General features: G+C 39.4%; 2 protein-coding genes across 2 annotated transcripts; one reads left to right on the top strand and one right to left on the bottom strand.

Annotated features, from left to right (window-relative positions):
• Window positions 1-327: 327 nt before the first annotated feature.
• On the bottom strand, window positions 328-9,362 carry LOC111324081 (cysteine protease ATG4C). Its single transcript, XM_022927578.2, has 11 exons — window positions 9,167-9,362; window positions 7,077-7,160; window positions 6,456-6,668; window positions 5,995-6,050; window positions 5,423-5,559; window positions 5,172-5,242; window positions 4,584-4,732; window positions 3,482-3,560; window positions 3,082-3,158; window positions 2,424-2,543; window positions 328-1,895 (listed from the first exon to the last, which is right to left on the bottom strand). Exons 1-11 carry the CDS (start codon window positions 9,333-9,335, stop codon window positions 1,686-1,688), a joined length of 1,365 nt encoding a protein of 454 aa, XP_022783313.1. The 5' UTR covers window positions 9,336-9,362; the 3' UTR covers window positions 328-1,685.
• Window positions 9,363-9,879: 517 nt separating this feature from the next.
• On the top strand, window positions 9,880-22,915 carry LOC111324079 (ATP-dependent RNA helicase DDX4). Its single transcript, XM_022927577.2, has 9 exons — window positions 9,880-10,118; window positions 10,194-10,815; window positions 11,353-11,660; window positions 12,219-12,503; window positions 14,127-14,436; window positions 15,263-15,362; window positions 18,206-18,476; window positions 18,945-19,052; window positions 21,197-22,915. Exons 1-9 carry the CDS (start codon window positions 10,083-10,085, stop codon window positions 21,320-21,322), a joined length of 2,166 nt encoding a protein of 721 aa, XP_022783312.1. The 5' UTR covers window positions 9,880-10,082; the 3' UTR covers window positions 21,323-22,915.
• The last annotated feature ends 396 nt before the right edge of the window (window positions 22,916-23,311 follow it).

Below are 23,311 nucleotides of genomic sequence, written 5' to 3' on the forward strand. Positions count from 1 at the left end.
GTAAAATAGCGAACAGTGCGATAGTAACGGAGTTAAAAGGCGAGGGAGGTATGGATCGGGTCATTACCGATCCAAATAAGGCTTCCCTCATTTTTACACTCTTCTTCTACAATAGCGTAACCTCATTTCCTGGGTCTCGTATCTTCCCGCCCTCTCTCGCTCCAGGGGACGGGAAGATAAAGGAGACCCTGGGAACGAGGTTGGCAATAGCGCTGGTTGTTATCGCGCCTTTGTATTACTAATATAAATTTTCCTTAAGATTGCTGAAACCCGATTGAGAATGACAGCTCTATCTAGTTAAAACCTACAAACACTCCAGAAAAAAAATTACAATTTTGTAGATCGACATCATTTATTATCAAAAATATAAAAATCTTTCAGCTTTGTTACAGATCTCTGATTTTTTCAGAATGATATAACATATTTACAATTCCAATGTTAATATTTTCATTTAACAATTAAAAGACACAGACAACTGTGTCTGTCAAATGTTACTCGATCGTCACACAAAGTTCAACTGCAATTACGTGACAAGCAAATAACAGTTGCCGTTGAAGGACCCTATCAACGATAAATGAACTCGTTATTTTAAATTCAAGCAATCCTCACATAGTACAATAAAAACTTAGAAAAATCGTCCAAACGATTAAAATGGCAGATGATTCTTCAGCTTTAATCAATGAAACAGTTTTAAGATTTATGTTAAAGAAAGCCTTAGGAACTTTTCCACAAGAGTCAAATAGAAACTTTACAAAAAACAATTTTCCCTTAGCTAGTGCACTTGTCATGGGGAAAATCTCTTGTGTGAACACAACTTAAGTACTTGTTCGGTTAAATTGTCCTTCATGAGCCCTTGGTAATGTAAAATATATCTACGCCCTTTCACTGTCAAGTTCTAGATATACCAGTGGCGGATCCAGAGGTTCAGCTAAGGAGGGGGGGGGGGGGGGGACCTGCCGGCTTTTCTTCCTCCGGTGTTAATTTTTTTATCCAAAATAACAGGGCACCTCCCCCCCCCCAACGGCCCCTCCCTGGATGCGCCACTGTATACATTCCGTAAATCCTCATCATTGTCTGCTACACATTTCATATAGTCTTACTTCTGAGAATGTAACGTCAGAAAATATCCCTCGGTAGATATTTTTCTATCTTCTCGTCACATTCCTGCTTGAAAATGTATCGAAATAGTTCTTTTTACAGTTGTGGGCTTGGTGGCCAAGCCTATGAAGAGGAGTGAGGCTTAGGGTGACCTTGTTAAGATAGAGATGTTGCTGCTTTTCAAATGCAAATTACTTTGCTATCATGCTGACTAGATACAGGTCTCTATCACAACAGGGTCACCCTTAGCCTCACTCCTGTTCAAAGGCTTGGCCACCAAGCCCACAACTGTAAAAGGGGCTATTCCGAGGAGAATTTCTTTGTTGATCCCTCCTAAGATTGAAAGGGTTAATTAAGCCTAGGAAATTTCTTAGACTGGTTAATTTGTCATTAACGGTGGCCCATTTATGATAAGTAAGGGAGATATCTTACTATTCACAATTTTTTACTTTGAAAAGACTGTTACTCGGTTCATTTTTTGGACAGCGAGCCAAGGGTCAGGGGTGGTCGGTGAGTAGGAAAGGAAGTGGGATGACTGTGGCAAAGATTGGCAGATTTACTCAGACTATACTGAATATTAGAAATTGTCAAAGAACGACATACTCTTCAGCTGAAGGACTACAGCTTAACGTCGATGGACTTGGGACACTGTTATTCGATCTTTCTGGTTCCGCGCTCTCTATAAGGCTCTCGGATAAGTTCGCGCTGCGCACAAAATCTTCGGACGCCATCGGTTTCCGATGAGACGCGAAGATGAACATGGGATAATCACCGCGCTGCATTGGAGGCCGTAAAACCTGAAAAAAAAAAAAAAAAAAAAAAAAGATAAATATATAAAGCTTCAGAAAAACACCTTAACTAAAATCAGTTTTAAGAGGATTGGGACCGAAACCTTTTTAAGTCTTACAAGACACAAACGCATTGAATAGAGCGCTTTTCGATGGGGTGACGTAAAACCAAAGGAGTAACAATGGCCAGTCAGACGAAAGGAAAATAGAACCAATGAGAGCACAAAGTAAAAACAACAAAACTGCCGAAAGCGCGGGAAAACGCGGGCAACCGAGTCGTAACTGGTGTTAGTTTTGCAACTGATTGGTTCATAGAGTGGCGCGAGTTTTCTGGACCAATCACAGAACAAAGCAAACTGCTTAGAGCGTGGGAAAACGCGGACGACCAAGTCGAACTCGGTGTTAGTTTTGCATCTGATTGGTTGATAGAGTGGCGTGAGTTTTTGCACCAATCACAGCGCAAAGTAAAGCAAAACCAATGCAATATCGGATTACTTTCGACACTCGACTGAAAATTGCTCAGTACAGTATACTCACCTCTGTGGTCTGTTGTCGAAATCTTTCAAAGTCAGCTTTGGTATCACAATAAAAACCTATCGTACACGAGGGGTCCATTTTTTTGAACGACATTGTGCGTGGCTGAACACTGTGAAATGACTGAAAGCAGAATAACATACCAATAAAAACAAACAAAAAAAAAACAATTGAGAGCAAGGCTGATCGAAAAAAATGTAAACTGAAAAATTATCTAATGAGTTGATGAACACGACAAAAAGTTATGACTTATGACAAAAAAAGCTTCCACGCGCGAATATCGTTACCCCTTCGTCTCTTCACGCGCACCACCTTTTCGCGTCTTTCATGTCGTTCACGTTCACATTTCGAGTGCACGATCCTTTTAGTGCATTGCGTAATAAGCTTTTTTCCTCACGCGCGCATTCTTTTCACACTAGCAGTCACGCGTGTGTTTCTTCACGACCATGTTGTTTTTGGGGTCGTGTCTCTACAAAGACCCGCGTTTCTATGCTTTGAAAAGTAAACTAATTGTAGACCTTCTACATAAATTTTCCTCGGTTAGAGGAATGAAGAAGTTACCCAATCTTAAAACCGTTTTGTTACAAAAGATGTAATACCCTCTCCAACTGCATAAATCCTTAGTGAGTGCTTTTTTTCACCTGCTTTTTTTCATATTTACCTGCGTTGGAAAATCATCCTTAGACATGTCTACAGCCGCTTGACAATAATGAGGGTCTAAACAAACCATTTTATTATCTGCAGAAATAATTTCAATTGAGCTTCGATTATCTGATGATAAGAGGGTAAAAGATTTAAAATAGCAGGAATATTAATGCAAGAAGGGGTAGGGAAGGATCAAAGGTCGATGAGGGCAACCAGTTCCACGCGGAATAGTTAACGGCGCGGTGGTATAGCAGTTGAGCGAAAAACGAGGGAGGTCTGAGACACAACCAGACCCAAGCCTCCCTCGTTTTTCACTCATCCGTAACGACCGCGCATAGTTTCACTAACTGAAGGCCTGGTACATGCTAAAAGACCATCGACACTTCGGATTAAATTATGAAGAAAGGTTCTCTCACCTTGGAAACCAACAAAATAAAGAGAGTGTTTCGGTCGTCCACCTATGATTCCAATACAATGATCTAAGGTAAAAAGAGACTGACAGGAAAAGAGTGTCAGCAGAAAAACAAAAAAGTTGTGTTAAACAGCATATCATTTCTGACACTTGCCTAGCTTACAAGCAAGCACTCACTATTACCGCTGCAAGACACGGGTTTCTCCACCCGCAGGAAGATTGGACACGAGTCTCGGAGAGGTTTGTCAGTGCACTAATAATTGTCAGTGCTGGACCGATTGTAAACCTCTCGCTACCTTGTGTTTCTCAAGGCTTAGTACTTTCCTGCGGAAGAAGAACGCTTGCGCCGAAGCGCTGATAATGAGGACCTGCTCGAAGGCCAAAAGTTGCCGAGAGAGATTTAGCACCGCGTTACACGAAAAGGCAATCATCGGCTTGCCCTTCAACGTTTTATGTAAAAAAGAGTGAACCTTGCTGCTTTAGCTTGGCGTGAGCTCACGACACGGTGGATTCGAAGACGCCCTTTTCCTGGCTATTAATTTCTACTCTGTCAGAGAAAAAGTGAAGAAAATCTTGCGTAAACGGCAAACACGACACTGGTTACTTTCACGTAGGTACGCAAAGCGCAACCGGTAAACGCGAAAAAATGGCGGGAAAAGGCTCACGTGGTCACTCATGCCGTTCACGTTTCACGTAAACGGGGTGGTGAATCTTTCTAATATTTTCCTTCTGTCAAGCCGTGGCCTTACAGATTGTTGGCTCATATGCAGACATTCCCTGTTTTCCTCAACCTTTACGCTGGAAACAAACTTTAAATATTTCTCTTGGACTAGACTTTCCGTTATTCAACGGACTTAATTTTATTTTATTTTATTTAACAATTGTATTTTTATTTAATGATTATCTTTGTTTAATTGTATCGGTATGTGATCATTAGCAGAGACAGCACTTGTTTTAGAAGGGTGGCCCGTCTAGAATAGCTTGCTAATTGCGGGTCACCTAGGACTGTGATAATATTGTATTGCTAACAAATAAATAAATTGAATAAATTGAATTGAATTGAATTGAAATAAATTTCCATGTTAGACACTTGCAAAACGCCGTACCTTAACACATGGTATGTAAATGGGATTCAGTGCTTCACCACCAAGCCGAACAGGAACTAAAATAATAACAGATTGCCACTTTCCATCGGAACAGTTCCAGGTGTGTGTTCTACAGCTCGTACAAAGCTTTTCTACTTCATCTGTATAAACTGCGATAAGATGAATGCTTCATATAAGACAGTGTTGTAAATAAGACCCGATAGCTAAGCTACGAGTATGACCTTATCCCACGCGTGTCTCCGCCCGCGGGAATATTGGAGAGGGGTGGGAGAAAGATTTGTTGGGGTCTGGCACTAATAACGAGGCCTCATTATCAGTACCAGACCCACTTGCAGACCTATCGTCAGCTCGCGTTGCTTAAAAGCCTCAACTTTCTCGCTTGCGAACCAACCCTCGTGCTGATGCCCAAATCAAGAAGGCCTGTCCGCGAGGTAGTCGGTTACTTGCCCAAATCGTCGGCTAATCTGCCACTTTTCACAAGATTTCTCCAAAATTAAAGATGAAAAATCGAACTATTATTAAAATAGTGTCGAAAACATTTAATAACCGCAGCCATTTCACAGGTTCGATTTTAAACGCATAATTTACCTGTACAATCTTGAGCCACATAAACATTTACATTGTGAAGCAAAGGATGAGTTCCTCCAGCCATTGCTAGTCTGTCAAAAACCAAGAAAACTGAAAAATTAAATTAAATACGTTTCGTTTACAAAAAAGTCCTCGTGATTAACTTTCCCAAAAACATGGGTTAATTATTTTCTGAGATAATAGTTGGTAGTTTGAAAAATTATTATTCGTTTCTTCTTTGGGTGCATGACTGAATTGGTCTCAAATCGTACCTGAGAATATGCGCCACTGAAGCAGGTCCGTACCAGTCCCCCGCTTGCTTTCCAGTGTGCGCACCAATCGAGACAAGGCGATGCAAAGAGAACGGGCATCGTTCTTCATCTTCTAAATCTCCAAAAAACCGAAGAATCTACAGGAATAGTGAGGTTTTTTTTAAATGAATATTTATGAACATAGACCTCACTAGCCTGCAGGAGAGGTATTTGCTCAAACGCATTAACCTCTAGGAGTGAAGAGCAGCAGCCAGTATGTGATTTCTCCTAAATCTATTTACTCCCATGAGTGACCAAAACAGAATTTCTCCTTACAAGATCAATGTTACACCAAGTAGACAAGTGATGAGAATAAAGAAAAATATCAATTAGGGGATTATTGGTTGATCCAATACCAAATTCTCCAAACTGACATCATGAAAAATGTATGGCCGACAATAAGGAGAGGTACTAATGAGATCTTGGAAATGAAAGGATAAAGGAAACATTACTGAATCAAGCTTTTACAAGGTAATGCCTCAGATGGCAAGAGACAACAAAAAGAAGCAGCTAGCTAGTCAATCATTACTCACTGTTTTGTAGAAGTGTTCTTGTTCCCTACTCATACACCTTCCAGTTGTCCTAAACTCTATAAAGGTGAACACGATTGAGAGCAAATTTCAATGAGTGTTTCAAAACCTAGCTTGCTTGTAGGTGGCAGTTTGTGTTTTCAAGCCTGAGATTCAGTGTGGCGAGTACTCAGTTGCCATATTGGATGGGTGGAAGATCTGAGGCAAGTGACAAAGGGAGGGGAGGGGTAAGGCAGAGTAAATCCAGAAAAAACCCATCCCTCTTCCCCATTGCTTTGTCTCTCATCCTAAAGTTTTTCAATCACCCAATAGGGCAACTAAATATTGGCCATGCTAAATCGTGCACTTGAAGACACAGACTTGCATAGCCTGTAAACAGGTTATGCAAACCTAGTACCTATGTAATCACAACTGCATGGTCCAGGTTTGTCTGGATTTAAAAATTTAGCTCCATTTCTGCATACCTCTCTTTAGAAAATGATAGACCAATCCAGTTGCAATCATCATTTGTCCACTCCGTAACATGCATCCCCAGCCACAGTCAGTGGTTAACATTGAGTCGCCAAGTTGCGGAATTTCTCGCCGATATGTCAGCCAGATCAATGAGTGAAAGTCTCTTTGAAATTCATCCATGCTTAAAACTTTACATTTTTCTGTTGAGTGTACCCCACTAAATTCTGTTAAAGGAGAAAACTCTCCATGAGTGTGTTGTGGCACATGGAAATTGTAGAGCTTTAACTACCATGAGTGAACAAGACTGAATTTCTCTTTACAATATTAGTGCAATATCAAGCAGACAAGTAATGAGAATAAGGAAAAACATCAATCGGGGTATTACTATTTGATCCACTAACAAATTCTCCACACTAAAATTATGATATTTGTAGAGCAGACTGAAAGGAGAATTGCTAAAAAATGAGATCTTGAAGGTACAAGGGTTTTAAAAATTTCTGGGTCAGATAGGTTTTGTAAGTATCAAGTGTCTTCTCCAAAAACACTTTTAAAATACTCCAGCTTAAGTCTACAGAGCTATCCATTAGGCTATTTTGTTAACAAAAATTCTCCATGAAAAGCATAAAATTTACCATGATTTCTAGCATGATAACATCTTCCTAAAAGCCATATTGGAGAATCCTCATTAAAGTGTGCTTTGAAAGGCACAACAAACCCTGTAAAAAAGATAAAATGAAAATTGTTTGCAGTAAATCGTTTGAAACTGGGGGTAACATGTGAGAGTGTAGTGTGATTGTCTGGGTGAGTGTAGTCCTGAGAAGGACTGTTGTCGGTGATAGTGACTGACGTTTCAACAACCTGTGCGGAAGTCATCATCAGAGTCAAATGAATAGTCATTGTCAGAAGAATGTTCTTAGTCCAGTTTGCGTAAAATGATTGGTCAGTTTTGCCATGAAGTTATTGGCTGTAAGACTCAAGTGGCATAAGTCGGTCATGATTGGTCTGTTTCGATACATCGGTAAAGTTAGGTTGTTCTGTTTGGTTCATTTGTAATGTTAATGTCGTGAATGAGTTGTTTGTATGGAGCTGGTAGTAGTTGACACAACTAAACTAAACATTTGACAGCCATTAAAAAATGGTGGCTATTTAACCTATTAACTCCCAGAAGTGATTGAAATGTAACTTCTCCCTATAAAGAAATATCCATACATTATCCAGCAAACAGGGAATAAGAATACTCAAACTCGTCAGGTTGAAGTTGTTAACTTGATCAAATGCCAAATTCCTGCAACTAATTATTAGGAAATGTGTAACAGCCAAAGAGGAGAATTAACAATCAGGTCTTGGGAGGTTTAAGACCTATATTTGCAAGCACAAATTATCCCCAAGATTCGTAGCCAGAGAACAAATCTTCGCACCCTCTTATGTTAATTCTTCGCGCCAAAAACGCTTTATACGTTGCAATTTGTACGATCTTTTATATTTTCCTTGATAATGGAGTTGTGACTACTCCAAAACGTCGGATTTTATCGTTCGCTTTTACAGTTTTATGTCTTAAGTACAAATTTTATATCAAAAATATGCAAGGGGTTTTTAACTCTTTTTTTGGAAAGCTGTTAACCAAAGAATGAAAACAAACATTAAAGATCAGTGGAAATTTTTCAAAATCATGGAGTGTTCAAACAAGCATTTGCAAACATAAAATATATTTTCAGTTGTCAAACCACATCACTGGTGCCATGGTAATAAAACATGTAAAACTTGAACCTTTGCCAAAGCATTCTTTAACAACAGAGAATGACACAGGATTTTCATATCTGATTGTGATTTAAGTAAGTAAGCAAGTAAGTAATTTTATTTAACCACATATCACATATGAACGATAGCTCGTTTAATGCAAATGTGGAAAGCCACCCATCCCACCTCAGGGGAGGACATCCATCGCACAGTAATCTAGTTCATGGGAAATTAATGTCTCCTGCGCCTAACCCTGCAAGAGACGGGACCTCTATTTATTCGTCCCTATCCGAGAGGACTAGAATATCTAACCATTTCTTGATGTTATTGAAAAGTAGCATATTCTTCTCAATTATTTTAAGACCCTGAGTGTTGGTCCTGGTGGGGCTTGAACCCTCGACCTCCCGCACAACAGTCCAGCGCTCTATCCATTGAGTTAACTGGGAGGCGTCCAAAACACAAAACATACAGCAGAAATCACACTTTCCCTTACAATTCCATCACTGTACAACAGGAGAAAAAACAATTACAATTTTCGAATGAACCTCTCCGTGTATGTATGCTTAGCTGATTGTACGTGTGACAGTTTAGAACGAATTTCCGGTCAAAATAATTTTAAAGAACAGTGTAGTTCAATTTCTTTTTCCTTTGTTCTACCTGCATAATCACATTTCTTAAGCAAAAGGCAGTACAAATCAAAATAGTCTGCAATCATGTTGGCATACAATACGAACGATATTACTCAATATTATATGCGAATGATGTTTTTAATTCTGATTCAAGCTCGTCTAAATTACTACTATCACAGATCTCATTGCTTTGAGTGAGAAAAGTAAAACGTTTGATAAGAACGATGAGCAAAGTTCATCTAATCGTCTGATTAGTCAATACGTGTACCCACAGATCTACGATGGTACAATAGCTGTATCATTTTAACGAAGGAGTAAAAATTTAAAAATCGTAATTTAATAAAAAATTTACTGACCATGTCTCATGTTATTCCACATAGACATTAATTTTGTCTTCAGCTTCTCGCTGTCAAAGAGCTCATCATCATCGCTGTCACTAGATTCTTTTGCTTCTCTTGATTTCTGTCGAGCAGCGCTCTGTATACTTAATAAACCAGAGCCTAAGCTTCCTGCTGAACCCGCCATCTTGGATGTTTACGTTTAGGAACCACCTGGAAACATATCGATTTGCGCCTTTGAGCCCTTACCATATATGTAATCAGTTGCAAATCAACTCCAGTTCTTCGCTTCAAAGACATGACGTCAAATATGTTTTGCGGTTTCGCACTTCACTGGCGAAATCGATTACGTCGATATCACAGAAGAGAAAACAATAGATAATTATAAGAAGTTTATTTGTGGCGTTATCTCTTGTCTCTCAAGGGGGGATAAAAGAATCTATTAACTCTGCCGAGATGTTACAATCTCTAACTTCTAATCACTTATTTTGTATTCTGCTCCGTGGTTCGGCTGAAGTTATAGGTTTATTTTTCCTTTTTCAGTGAAAAACGTAACTTGAAAGTTTTCACACTCCAGGGATAGTCGCTGTTTTTTTTTTTTTTTCCGCCGAAATCTACTTCGGAAATGCCTGACATCGCCTAACATTAACATCGCACCTTACCACGTGATCATAAATTGGCCGCGGTAGAAAATGAATCAGCCAATCATTGTTGAATACATAGACATGTGCTCAACCCCGAGATTTGGCATATTTGTCATTTCATTATAAGTTTCGATCTGTCCACAGTGGCCGCATTTTATGGTTGAGGGAGCAGCGAAACTTAGTTTTTGGCAGTTTACAAACGCCTCTTAATTTATAGAAGCGTTTCATTTAGAATAGAAGCCTTTGCATTACAGGAATTCGACTTCTGGTTTTGAATCATCGTGGTCAACATGGCTGACGATTGGGAAGATGGCAGCTCCACAACAGTAAGTTGGACGACGTGTCTCTTTTATCTTTCTAGATTCTGGCATGTGATGAGACTTGTTATTTTTATCGTGTAGACTTCATTTAGCGGTGGATTTGGGGCAAGCAAAGGTAGAGGCCTCGGTACATGGAGTAGTAATGACAATTCGATCGATGAAGCTCCAAGACGAAAGGGCTTCGGGAGAGGAGGTTTTGGCTCTACAAATACTGACAGTGCAACAACGAATGGCTTCGACAGCGGGAGTCAAAGTGCTTTTGGTGGGGGTAGAGGCTTTGGCCGAGGTGGCGGTGGATTTGGTGGAAGCAGCGACAGTGAGAGGCCGGCAGCACGTGGTGTTGGTAGCAGCGGAGGGGGATTTGGTAACAGAAGCGGAGGATTTGGCCGCAGTGGAGGTGGCTTTGGTAATGGGACTAATGATGAACCTCAAGAAAATGGAGGAGGCTTTGGTGCAAAGAAGCGTGGTGGCTTTAGAGAAGGAGGGGGTGGATTTTCAGGAGGTGACGATGGTGAAGATGGTGGTGGAAGAGGGGGTGGATTTAGTAGCAGTAGTGGATCTCGAAGCTGTGGGGAAGAGGGGCATTTTGCTAGGGACTACCCAAAGAAGGGAAGTGGTGGTGGAGGAGGGGGAAGAGGATGTCACAATTGTGGTGAAGAGGGTCATTTTGCCAGAGACTGTCCAAATAAAGAGCCAGATGAAAGTGAGTAGATTTTTAAGTTGTTAAAACTCAAAGAAAAGCACCTTTGTATACCTAAAACAGGAAATTAATGCAACATTCTGGCCAAGTTTGCAGTTTCATTAATTTAAGTGACCAAAGAGTCTTATTGACTAAAAACCCTAATGTTCAAATAGTACATGACATAGGAAGAAGTTGTTTGACACAGGGAGTAAGCAACATGTACAGTTAGGAACAGGTTTGGGTAAATGACCAAGGAAGTTATATAGACGAATGTAGGTGAGGAAAACTAATTCATATTTAATTAAGCTTATTGATCATACATGTATACTTAAAGATCAGTTTTGCTGCATGTGTGGCTTTTATTTGACTGGATGGATGTGGCATTTGAAGGGTTTTGTTTTCTTGTTGCTTTGCGATCTTTTTCCAAAGGGGACTTAGGCAAAACTGTTTTATCAAAAAGTGATTTTCTCTCTTTCAAGAAACAACAACTAGTTGTTAATTTTTTTTCCACATGTTCTTAAATGATTATTCTATTTTTTTTTTTTTTTTTTTTTTCAGACAGACCTGGTCCAGTGACTTATGTTCCCCCAGAGCCGTCTGAAGATGATGAGGAGATTTACCGTACCATTGAGAGAGGCATCAACTTTGACAAATATGATGAGATCCCAGTTGAGGTGACAGGAAAAGGGAAAGAGGCCATTATACCAATTCAAACATTTCAGGAGGCTAACCTGAGGAACTTATTGTTAGAAAATGTGCAAAAAGCAAAATACACGAAGCCAACCCCGGTGCAAAAGTATGCGATACCTACAATCATTGCAGGAAGAGATGTGATGGCTTGTGCTCAAACAGGATCTGGAAAGACGGTAAACATTAACCCTTCTACGTTTATCATCCACACTGTTCTCGATTCATTTCCTAAGGTGCTAGAGAGGAATTTGCTTGAAAATTAAGAGCTTCTTTAGTTGATCATTTCCTTTATTCTTTTGACCTAAGTCATGTGTGATTCAGGAGTGAGGAATAAAGAGGCTGGGGTCAGGGGGTAAAGAGAATGCTTATATACATGGAAAGCACATAATGGGACCTTCCTTACTCCAAAAATGCCTTATTTTAAGTCCAGAAATCTTTATCGTCATCAAAATTGGGTGATGATGAAGGATTACTTTGGGAACTTAGGTGCTAAAAATGGTTGGCGCATTTTGAAAAACTTATGTCGTCAACATTGTTGTTTTTCCTCATTCACATTTGAATTATTCATCCTTTGTATATGTTTCCTATGTTACCAGTTGTTATCTTATGATTTCTCTCCCTTTCCTCAGAAGTGTTGTGCGTTGAGAGAACAGTAGTCAAAATATGGCAATGCTGTTGTCCTTCTGTACTTTTATGCATTTAAGTTGTTATACTAGCATTCTTTTATTTTCCAGGCAGCATTTCTCTTACCTGCTATGTCTGGTATACTGAACAGCGGTTTGACCAGCAGTGAGCTGTCAGGTATTCAAACTCCGCAAGGTCTTTGTATATCTCCAACAAGAGAATTGGCTAGTCAGATTTATAACGAAGCTCGAAAGTTTTCAAAAGGAACTATGCTGAAGCCAGTGTGTATTTACGGAGGGGTGTCTGTTTCACATCAGTTGCGTCAGGTTCAACGTGGTTGTAACTTTCTTGTTGCTACACCTGGACGGCTCAAGCATTTCGTTGAAGGAGGACAGGTGGGTTGGAGATGTAACAAACCTGACTGTTCAGAAAAAAATGTATTAGATTTTACATAAGGTGGTTCCTCAGAAAAACAAGTTATTGAACAAATATTTTTAAACTTTCCTTAACTGTTCTCTGCCTATGTCTGTTTTGAATAATACAATAAAAAAGATAGGTCACCATGCTTGTTTAACACATTGACACTTAAACTGCCCAAACCTCATGATTGCCTTGCGTGTGAACGCTTCACGCCCTACCTCCCCTACTAAGTAGAGTTTTGTCCCCAAACTTCCTCTATAGTTTGGAGATCAATAAACCAATCAGAATCCGTCATTTGTGCATATATTTTGTCGGCTTTAGGTGGTACTAGAGGGGCATTATTCTATGCGTCTTCACTAAATGATCAAAATTGGAAAATATGGCATCCACACGGCCAACCCTCAAAATTTTCAGGTCGGATTTTTCGTTCATTTGCAATTGAGTTAGACCGCGTAGAACTCAGAATGTAAAGTAACAATGCTATAAAATACTCTGCTTGGAAAAGAATGGATATTAAGGTCTTAAAGGTGACAGAATGAGCTCTTGAGTCAAAGACACGGATTCTCTAAGGCGATGTGAATTATAGACGCAAAGTGAAAAGCGAACTTTTGTACTTCAAGCAGGGCCTAGTGACAATTTGATGATTCGATAGCCCAATATTATGTTCAAGTAACAATGTGTTTGAAAAGTATTGTTTAATAGAAGATTTTGCATCAAATGAAGTTTTTTTCAGAATTTCCAACATAACGCTGCGCAATTTCTGCCCATGCGGGCAAGTAAACAACGATCTAAGCATGATGAATTTTACCACGTGGGCTTTGTACCCTGTACACTTAAGAAACTCGTACCTTTTTAACTTCTAACAGCAAATCAAAAACTGTTTTGAAAAAATCTGACGTCCTGAAATATTTCTAGGCCATTTTAGTCTTGCTTCCTATTGATAGATTCCATGGAACTTGAGATCTCTTGACTCGCAGAGAAATATGTATATTCCCTTTTGAAATATGATTCACATGCCCATTCTCACACATTCGGAAATATTTAGCGATTTTTATCTTTCATCTTGATTTTTGAGTTATTTAAAACGTAACATGCACCTATCACTTTTTTCACGGGAAATGAGTTCTTTAATTAGTCTTCTTTCACTGGAGTTTGGTTTATGGAAACGATGATTTTTAAAAATTTACTGCGCATTGTGTTTGCCTTCTTGGTTTCTCCAAAATTTTGACTTTTCATAGGCACGTGTTACACATGTCAATGGGTTAACTATATCTTTTCCCCTTTGATGAAGAATTGTTTTTTAATTTCTCTAATTTAAAGGGGATGATTTGTACACCAAAACTATGCAATAAAAAATATAGTTCAAGAGCTTAAGACTATCGTGCCTTTTCACCTGGTCCAGATTGAAAAACAGTACACAGTACAAAAAGACATGTAAGTAGTTGCACTAAATCGGGCAGATTCCAGCATGGAGTGTGGTGTTACTTATTAAGCTCTTTGCACTGAGTATCTGGTATTTTAATGGTATATGACAGGAACCGCATCGAATATTTCTCATCGGGCCTTTCATTAATTTCATTGTTCTGTTTGCACACCAGGTTTCTCTAGAGAAGATTCAGTATCTGATTTTGGATGAAGCTGATAGAATGCTTGACATGGGATTTGAAGGAGACATCAGGAAAATCGTTGAGACCCTGGGAATGCCCGAAAAGACAGAAAGACAGACTCTCATGTTCAGTGCAACTTTTCCTGAGGAAATTCAACGTCTGGCTGGTGACTTCCTCAATGATTACTTGTTCTTGACGGTAGGAAGGGTTGGTGGTACCACATCAGATATTCAGCAGACAATCCTGGATGTGCCAGAAGATCAGAAGCAAGAAAAGTTAACTGAATTACTCAGCTGCTCAGGTAAATATGTGAAATCCAAAGTACGAATGTTTTTTTTTCCTACTTTATTGGCATTTTTTCACAGTAGTCAAGAGTTCTGAGTGTTACATTGTAGAGAAGGAACATAAAAATTTCCATTTAGACTGAATGAACACTTTGGAAAATATTGTATGGTGCACTTTTACTGTTTACCACATGGCTTGTCTTTGAGATGAATAATTACCGCCCCGCAGTTAGCTCAATTGATTAGAGCACCGGATTGTGTTGTCTGGGAGGTTGAGGGTTTGAGCCCTGGCTGGACCAGTACTCATGGTCTTAAAATAACTGAGGAGAATTTGCTACCTCCCTATAATATCAAGAAATGGATAGATATTCTAGTCTTCTCGGATAAAGATGAATAAACTGTAGGCCTCGTCTCCTGCAGGGTTAGGGGTAGGAGACGTTAATTTCTCGCGCATGAGATTACTGTGTGATGGATGTCCTCTCCTGGGGTTGGTTGGGTGGGTGTTATTGTTTCACAAGGCCCCATTTAAACTAGCAATTTGCTGAACTGGGCTACCCTGTATAAATATTCATAAATACATAATTTTGTGTATTATATAAAAATATATTATATAAATTGAAATGAGGGAGTCTTGATAGTGCTGTGCACAAACATCTCTCTCACTCCACTCTAGATGATAAACACTAAACTAAGTGAGAAACATGCGACAGCTTGCAACATGACTACCAAATGCAGGTCACCTAAATATAAATTTGCCTTGTCATGGCCACAGAATGGTCACAGCTTGCAGTGCTGTGAAAGTTGCTATTATTCTAATGACCAAAATTTATTTCCTATTGTCAGGCACTGATAGGACCCTTGTGTTTGTGGAATCGAAACGTAGGGCAGACTTCCTTGCAAGCTTGTTGTCACAGGAAGGATTTCCTACCACAAGTATACATGGGTAAGTTTAGAAATCAGTGCAGTTGGTTATACCCAATCACAAAAACAACGAGGATGGAACCAGAGTCATACTATCACTTTATTACACGACTCGGGAAGTCAGAGGGCCAATAACTTAAAATCAACCAATCAAACTGCTCTATTGCCGGTCCAATATTCTCTATGTATTGGACCGGGCACTGCCCTGAATGGTCCCAAATGATACTGCACTTGTGTCCCTTTGAACTTCAGTCGTATAATAAATCTCTTATTAACCAAGCTTGCTCAGGAGCGTACTGGAAGAATATCGGCCCTCGGTCTTTTTTGTAGGGACCTTGCTACGCTCGGTCCGTACTGTCAAGACCCTGGGCCGATATTCTCCCAGTACAGCCCTTGCGCTTGGTTAATAAGATATATATCCTTTATAAGTAAAATGCTGTTTTTCATTCAGGGTTGCCACAGTCAACGAATAGTCAGGGAAAAACAAAAATTTTTCAAGGTCGGGGAAAAGTCAGGGAAAATCTTAGTTCTTGTCAAAGTCAGTGAAAAGTCAGGGAATTTTGTTTTGAGGGTTCCACAAAGGTTTGTGAAGTACTGTAGTCAATCAAGTGTAGAAATGGAGAGCGGTGGAGAAATGTAAAAGTGGATTTGGCCTGTTTGATAATTAATTTAATTCAGGGTCAGTGAAAAATGTTTTGAGGTCGGGGAAAAGTTGGGGAATTTTTGGTTTCTAATGAATGGCAACCCTGTTGTTTATAGATTGAAAAGGAAACTTAATTTGTGCATCAGATACTTTAAAAAAAGTTACTTTTAAGGGTCCATTCATCCTCGGAGACCCAGGGGCTGTGGGTCGATTTTAAGTTACGGCATGAAGAGCCCCTGGGGACATTGTCTTACAAGACTAGTTCCAAATGGTCACAGTCGTTCTGCCATCTGATTGGTGCCAGAAAATCTTTGTGTTTTTCCGCCCAATCAAAGTGAAGTGTGCTTTGGAGTCCTTTCGTGTGTTGTAACACGGACAAATACTAATAGCTCTCTTGCTCGTAATGTTTGTTTGAGCCATGCGACGGAGATTTGCTTGAGGTGAAAAGTTTCAGTCTCAGCACACAATGTAGGAGAAATCGATCATATTATCCGCGAGAATCTTACCGGAAATTATACTGAAAACTTTCGCAGGTATCACTAGAGAATGTGTTTTAAAGTTTGCGGGTTTTGAATACAACACCATGGTTGCAGTCATTGATATGTCGCTTTAAGCGTTCAACGAGATTTAAGCTTAAATCTTTTCTAGATTTTTGCATAATTTGCTGTGACTGAAACTTTGCCAATCCCGTGAAGTTACTTCGTCAGACGGGCCACGCAGGTATGTCGAGCAACTGGCACTTGCGTAACTTTCTGTGCGTGCCAAAATCTAATCTCATCTTCGCTTGAAAAAAAAGATAAAGCAAACCGTGGAAACTTTTGCTTATTAGATATGGGTAGATGACCCTGCACTATTAAGCTGATATTTGCAATAAAGCAAACCTGCCCTTTCCATCCATTATTTCTTGGTCTTTGGTTTTGTTTTTCCCATTGAAAGCAGGATCGGATCGATTCCCAATGATCAAAGGTATTTAACTTGGTCTTCAACAATTGACAGAAGAGGTGAAATGACAATGACCAAGGGACTAGAAGAGAATCTGTGGCCTTCCTAGCTCAAGAATTTCAACACTCTATGCAGCAGTTGAAAGATTAAACTCTTTCCAAACCCTTTAGTAACTGCCCGAAAACACCTCTCCTTCCCACAATGTTCTCGTTAATAAGTTTTTGTTCAGATTTTAACTAGCTAACCGGAAACACAGCTAAGCTTTCTCTAAGTGCTTACTGGAGGTCGTCCACGAACTTAAGCCGTATTGTGAACGACTTTACTACAAAGCGAAGATTAGATTTTGGCGCGCACAGAAAGCAGAAAGCTATGTAGGCGAAAGCACCAGTTGCTCGACATACCTGCGTGGCCTGTGCGACGAAATAACTTCCCGGGATTGGCAAAGTTTCAGTCACAGCAAATTATGCAAAAAATCTAGAAAGATTTAAGCTTAAATCTCGTTGAACGTTTAAAGCAACATATCAATGACTGCAACCATCATGTTGTATACAAACCTCGCAAACTTTAAAACACGTTCTCTAGTGATACCTGCGAAAGTATTCAGTATAATTTCCGGTAAGACTTTCGCGGACAATCTGATTGATTTCTCTTACATTGTGTGCTGAGACTGAAACTTTTCGCCTCAAGCAAACCTCCGTCGCACGGTCCAAACAAAAATAGCGAGCAACTGAACCACTAGTATATGTCCGTGTTAAAACACACGAAATGACTCTAAAGCACACCTCACTCTGATTGGGCAGAAAAACACAAAGATTTTCTGGCACCAATCAGATGGCAGAACGACTGCGACCGTTTGGAACTAGTCTTGTAAGACAATGTCCCCAGGGGCTCTTCATGCCCTAACTTGAAATCGACCCACAGCCCCTGGGTCTTCGAGGATGGGGTCCATTTTGACTTTGGCAATAGTACCACAAAGAATTGTGCTGTCAACAATCTGCAAACTACTGTGTGTTTTGAGACTTTGTAATTCAGTTTTATCTTTGTTGAATTTTATGACCAATTTATTTGCTTTCCCTAAGGGAGTTAAAAAATTAAATGAAGTGAGACTTCTTAGAAAAATTTGAATTCATCCCTGATAAAAAAAAGCTGTCCCTTGAAAGCTGTATGCCTTGGTTTTCCAAAATTTTTTCTTGAATGGATCATGTAGTATTTATTGTAAATTTTTTACAGTATTTAAAAAGTTGAAAGAAGGTTGAAAGCAGGTTTTGTTTTGTTTTTAGTGATCGCCTTCAGCAGCAAAGAGAGGAAGCATTAAGGGACTTCAGGGAAGGCCGCTGTCCTGTCCTCATCGCCACAAATGTCGCTGCCCGTGGCTTGGACATAGATGATGTCAAGCATGTTGTCAACTTTGACTTGCCAAATGAAATTGAGGAGTTTGTTCATAGAATTGGTAGAACAGGGCGTATAGGGCATGAAGGCAAGGCTACAACTTTCTTCCAGAAAGGAAAAGATGATAGGATTGCCAGGGCACTGGTGAAAATTTTGTCAGATGTAAGTACTGTCATTTGGTTCGTGTTTCATGAATCTGTTTTGTTTATTTGTGGTATGAGTAAGTTGTTTCACTTCATTTCTGTTGAGTGGGACTTGAAATCTAGCAGTACTGTGGAATGCAAATTTAATGATGGTACATCCATCTGAATGGTAAATAGCATCAACATCACATTCAGTGCATATTGTTGGTTACTTGGCTGCTTAGAATGCTTGTTGTTCTTCATTATCCAGCAGAAACTGGTCTTTTTTAGTCACCTGCACATCTCCCAGGCAAACTTTTTCAAGGCACCATTTTTTTTTTATTTTGAATAATCATCTTGTTGAATGTTGTAGTGTGTACAGTGTAGTACTCCAAGCTATCCTGTTGTAAGCATCTTGCAATTGAAGTGACATACAGTAATTCCGTGTTATGACCTAAACTGCGCTGTAAAATTGTCAGTTCTTCTGACTTGCATGTGTGCATTGTAGGCTTCACAAGAGGTGCCAGAGTGGTTGGAAGAGATTGCAGAGAGTGCAGTAGGCACAAGCTACGGCCCAGCAGGAGGTCGTTTTGCGTCCAGAGACACCAGGAAACAGGTACAGTAAATCATTTTCATAACTTCCCATTGTAGTCACCCTTTACCCCACAACATCGGTATGCATACATGTATTCATCATACTGCCTCTTGGTTAGCTCAATTGGTTAGAGCACCAGATTGTGATGTGCGGGAGGTCAAGGGTTCGAGCCCCGGCCGGACCAATACTCATGGTGTTAAAATAAGCAAGGAGAATTTTCTACCCTTCTAGAATCAAGAAATGGATAGATATTCTAGTCTTCTCGGATAAGGATGAATAAACCGTAGGCCCTGTCTTCTGCAGGGTTAGGGGTAGGAGATGTTAATTTCCCACGCACGAGATTACTGTGTGGTGGATGTCCTCCCCTGGGTGGGTGTTGGCCCTGAAAAGCCCCTATGGGGAGTGGTCAGTTAATGTATGTATGTATGTATACTGTTCTATGCCCATTTGCTATGAGTTGGTGCTCATTATAGTATCGGAAAATCTGACGTACATTTAAATGATAGCAAATCTTGCCATCAAAAAAGATTGTGTGCAATGTTTGGAGTGATCATCAAGCACTTACCTTATCCATGTCACAGAATTTTTGTAAACTAAGAGAGATTTAAACCTAGGGTTATTTCAAGAACAAGAAGTACATTGTTGTTCACATTTTATCTCCCTAAAGCAATTATAAATCCTTTTATACCCAAGCGATGTCTTACAGTGACACGAACTCAACTGGGGCCTCCCAACATTTTTTAGCCAATCACAAGACAAGTTTAGAACAAAAAAATTGAAGTTCGTTCATCAGCGGATCAATCACCATAAGGGTCAAATTTCACTGTTCATTTGACTAGATCAGATGTGAAGGTATGCGAAAGCTTATAGTTTTTTTAAAGCAAAAAAAATATATTTTTCATTTCTATTACGGTAAAGGTGAATAAATATTTACCGAATGGCAGCCGGTAATTTCGAATACTAAACTGACTAAAGTTAAATTTACCAAATTGCGGCCGACTCACTTTATACAATATATTTTCCGAAACACGGCCTGGAATGCCGAAGGCGAGAGCTTATGTAATTTATTGAATATTGGGGCCGCAAATTTTGAGCACGAAACGGGCTCGGTCAATGTAAATAAATATTAAATTACGGCCAGCTAAACCTCAAGGCGAAACCGGCTCAACTCAAGTTTATTTTTAAAATATCATTGAAAAACGGCCGTATCTACAATTAAAGATGAAATAAACAATTTTAAAAAATTGAGTTGCCAGATGGGTATCTACAATTTTACCGGGAATTTTAGTAACCAATCACAAGGACAAAGAAAAATTTCAAATTTAGTTTTTGCATGTATTACCGGTGGTTGATTCCGTTTGCGTTGTAGTTTGAAAGTCGGGAAGTATTTCAAACATTTACTGATTTGAGGTAAAACCGTTTCATCTTCAAAATCTCAGGCCGTGTCAATTCCGCAAATACATTTGTATTGAGTCCATTTGGTCTTCAATATTCCCAGCCGCATTATTCCGTAAATTACATAAGCTTTCATCCTCGACATTCCAGACGGTGTTTCGAAATATATATTTCATAAGTTAACTCGTTCGTAATTTAGTAAATTTCTTTAAGTCTTATTCCTTTCAGTCTTCAAACTTCCCGGCCCAAAAATTCGGTAAGTTGTACAAGCTTTCTTCTTCAAAACTCCATACCCTATTTCAAAAAATTTTTGTTATAAAAGTTTACTCAGCCGTAATTTGGTAAATTTACGTTGAGTTCGTTCAGTCTTCAAAATTCCCGGCAGCAATACTCAGTAAATTATACAAGTTCTTGTCTCCGACATTTTAGACCGTGTTTCGAAAAATAAATTTCATTGGTTTACCCAGCATTATTCTTTACTTAAGTACATTGAGGCTGTTCCGTCTTCAAAATTACCGGCCGCTATTAGGTAAATATTTATTCGCTTTTACCGTAAACGAAATAAACATATTTATTTCACGGTTAAAAAAACTAGAAGCTTTTGCATGTCTTCACATCGACTCCAGTCAAAAGAGCAGTTTAATTTGACGGCTGGTGAACGAACTCCCATTCTTTTGTTCCATACTTGTCTTGTAATTGGCTAAAAAACGTTGGGTGGCACCGGTTGATTTCATTTCACTGTAAAACCTTTGATTTGATCTTTTTGGTAGTTTGGCAACAGCGATGGCTGGGGAGGAGTGTGGAATAGCGAGGAAGCCAACACTCAAACCAACAGTCAAATTAATGGCACTGCTGCCTGGTCTTCAGGTGGTGGTACGGACGAAGAAGTGTGGTGATTTCCTCATCTTCAGATGGTCGAATTTTTGGTTAATGTTCTGATTAATATCGGCAAATGGTATAAATAATAGTTTTATACCTTGTTTAGTTTGCTTCAGATTTGGATTGCAACGAGTTTATTGGATTGTATACATGAGCATTACTTTATCTTTGTGGGGTGTTACTATGATGGACTGGAATATTACCTTATTGACGACAGTTAAAAGATTTGGAACAAGACAATGGCAATGACTTTTGGTTCCACAGTGAACCAACATATGTGATGGAACAAGGTTCCTAGAGAAATATGACCACTGGATTCATCAGAGTTGGGCATCTTCAGTAGAGTTTAAACTACTCGTTTCTTATCTTGTGCAATCGTTTTGGAACAGAGTTGTTAACAGAGTTATTTCTTAGTGAAAAGTGATTTCACTTCATGAGAAGACTACATGTGGCTACTACTTGCTGCACTCTGTGATACATCTGTCTGTATTGAGTTCTGGTAGCAGTTTGTACAGAAGACTACTCAAAACAGATTTCACACAGGACAAAACATGCCACAGCTACCATGCAGCATATTAGATCAAGGAAGTTAATTGTAGGGAAAACTGTGATTGACTTGAAATGATTCAGAGTCAGTCATTCGGATCGAAACCAGCCTAGACTTGCCATCAAGGCTTTACCAGAGACTTGACGGCAGTGTAGCTTGTTTGTGATTGTTTTGCATGCAGCTGTGTGGCATCGTTTTCGTACTGTGGTCATCTTGTTATCACCAGTTGCTTTGAAGCAGATGCATGTAAAGTACAATGACAAATCCTTTTCTTGGAGCATGCTTCTGATCAAAAGTGCAGCTAAGGAACCTTTAAGTTTGAAAACACTTGAAAGCATCTCCTATTAAACCTAAATGTGGGTCTTCCTGGAATGAAGACACTGTACTGTCTGCCTTGGTGGGCAGTGAGATTACAAGAACAATGGTGATGTACAACCTTTGCCACACAAGGAGTTAATGGTTAAGTCTGCTGAAAACCAAGTCATTGTAAAGGAATATGGGCTATTTTCTCCCTGGCACTGATCCAGATAAAAACTATTTTAATTCTGGAGAATCTTTGGTTTGTGGCCTTTTCCTGCCTCCTTTGGCTTGGATGAAAATATTTGCCTCTAAGGAGGCAGGTCTTGAGTTACCATCTTAAAAATCAAGGGTTTGGTGACAAAGTGGAATTCATTAATGATGCAACTACAACTGAAATTAACTACAAGAAATGGCAGCTTTACTGGTCTGCTGTAAACGATTGACACTGACTTACTTGTAAACTAAACAAGCTCCAAGATAGAGTGGAGCAATGCAATGGCAAACTCTCAAAGTATTGGAAATGTGACGATTCAACAATGGACGTAAGTCAAACTTTATGCATCGTCCAGTGTGTTTGGTCTTGAAGCCCATCATTTTGCTCTAACATGTTGGCACTGTTCAATTGGTTGCAGGGTTTCAACCCAAACTTTTTTTAAGCAGAGGGTTAAGGTACATGTGTACATCTAGCTTTTAAGAAACCTGTAAATTTTAGGAAGTTGAGTCTGAAATCACGTTGTAATTAAACTTTGTTTTGAAGACATTACCTTTCAGTGTGTTGCCATTATCTGTCCACGTAAGAAATGTTGATATGAATTAAGTAATAAGAGCAATTTTCAAATGGGTGTCAAAAGCAATCTGAGATTGCCCTGGTTTTGCTTTACTTTGCTCTGTGACTGGTCAAGAAAACTTGGACCACTCTCCCAACCATTCTGATGAAGAACTAAAAGCAAGCGCCACTTGGTCACCAGCTTTCTGGATGGTTAACGCTTTTTTTACCTCAAGTTCAGGGTACTTGTATTTCCCTTTCTTCCTATTGATAAAAATAATACCCTTCTGTTTACAGTGGAACCTCGATTTCACAAAGTGCCAAGGGACTGGGGAAATTGGTTTGTTATATTGAGGTTCTGTGGCTTACATTATTTTTACTGTAATTTTAGCC

Source organism: Stylophora pistillata, chromosome 11 (assembly GCF_964205215.1).
Source record: "Stylophora pistillata chromosome 11, jaStyPist1.2, whole genome shotgun sequence".
Lineage (NCBI taxonomy): Eukaryota > Metazoa > Cnidaria > Anthozoa > Scleractinia > Pocilloporidae > Stylophora > Stylophora pistillata.

Excerpts from the sequence above, each read along its gene's own strand:
- LOC111324079 (XM_022927577.2), top strand. The coding sequence starts at position 10,083 with ATGGCTGACGATTGGGAAGATGGCAGCTCCACAACA. Across the intron at positions 14,437-15,262 it reads TGAATTACTCAGCTGCTCAG|GCACTGATAGGACCCTTGTG; the intron begins GTAAATATGTGA and ends TCCTATTGTCAG. Across the intron at positions 18,477-18,944 it reads TGGTGAAAATTTTGTCAGAT|GCTTCACAAGAGGTGCCAGA; the intron begins GTAAGTACTGTC and ends TGTGCATTGTAG.
- LOC111324081 (XM_022927578.2), bottom strand. The coding sequence starts at position 9,335 with ATGGCGGGTTCAGCAGGAAGCTTAGGCTCTGGTTTATTAAGTATACAG. Across the intron at positions 5,243-5,422 it reads TCAGTGGCGCATATTCTCAG|ACTAGCAATGGCTGGAGGAA; the intron begins GTACGATTTGAG and ends GGTTTTTGACAG. Across the intron at positions 4,733-5,171 it reads TGTGGCTCAAGATTGTACAG|TTTATACAGATGAAGTAGAA; the intron begins GTAAATTATGCG and ends ATCTTATCGCAG.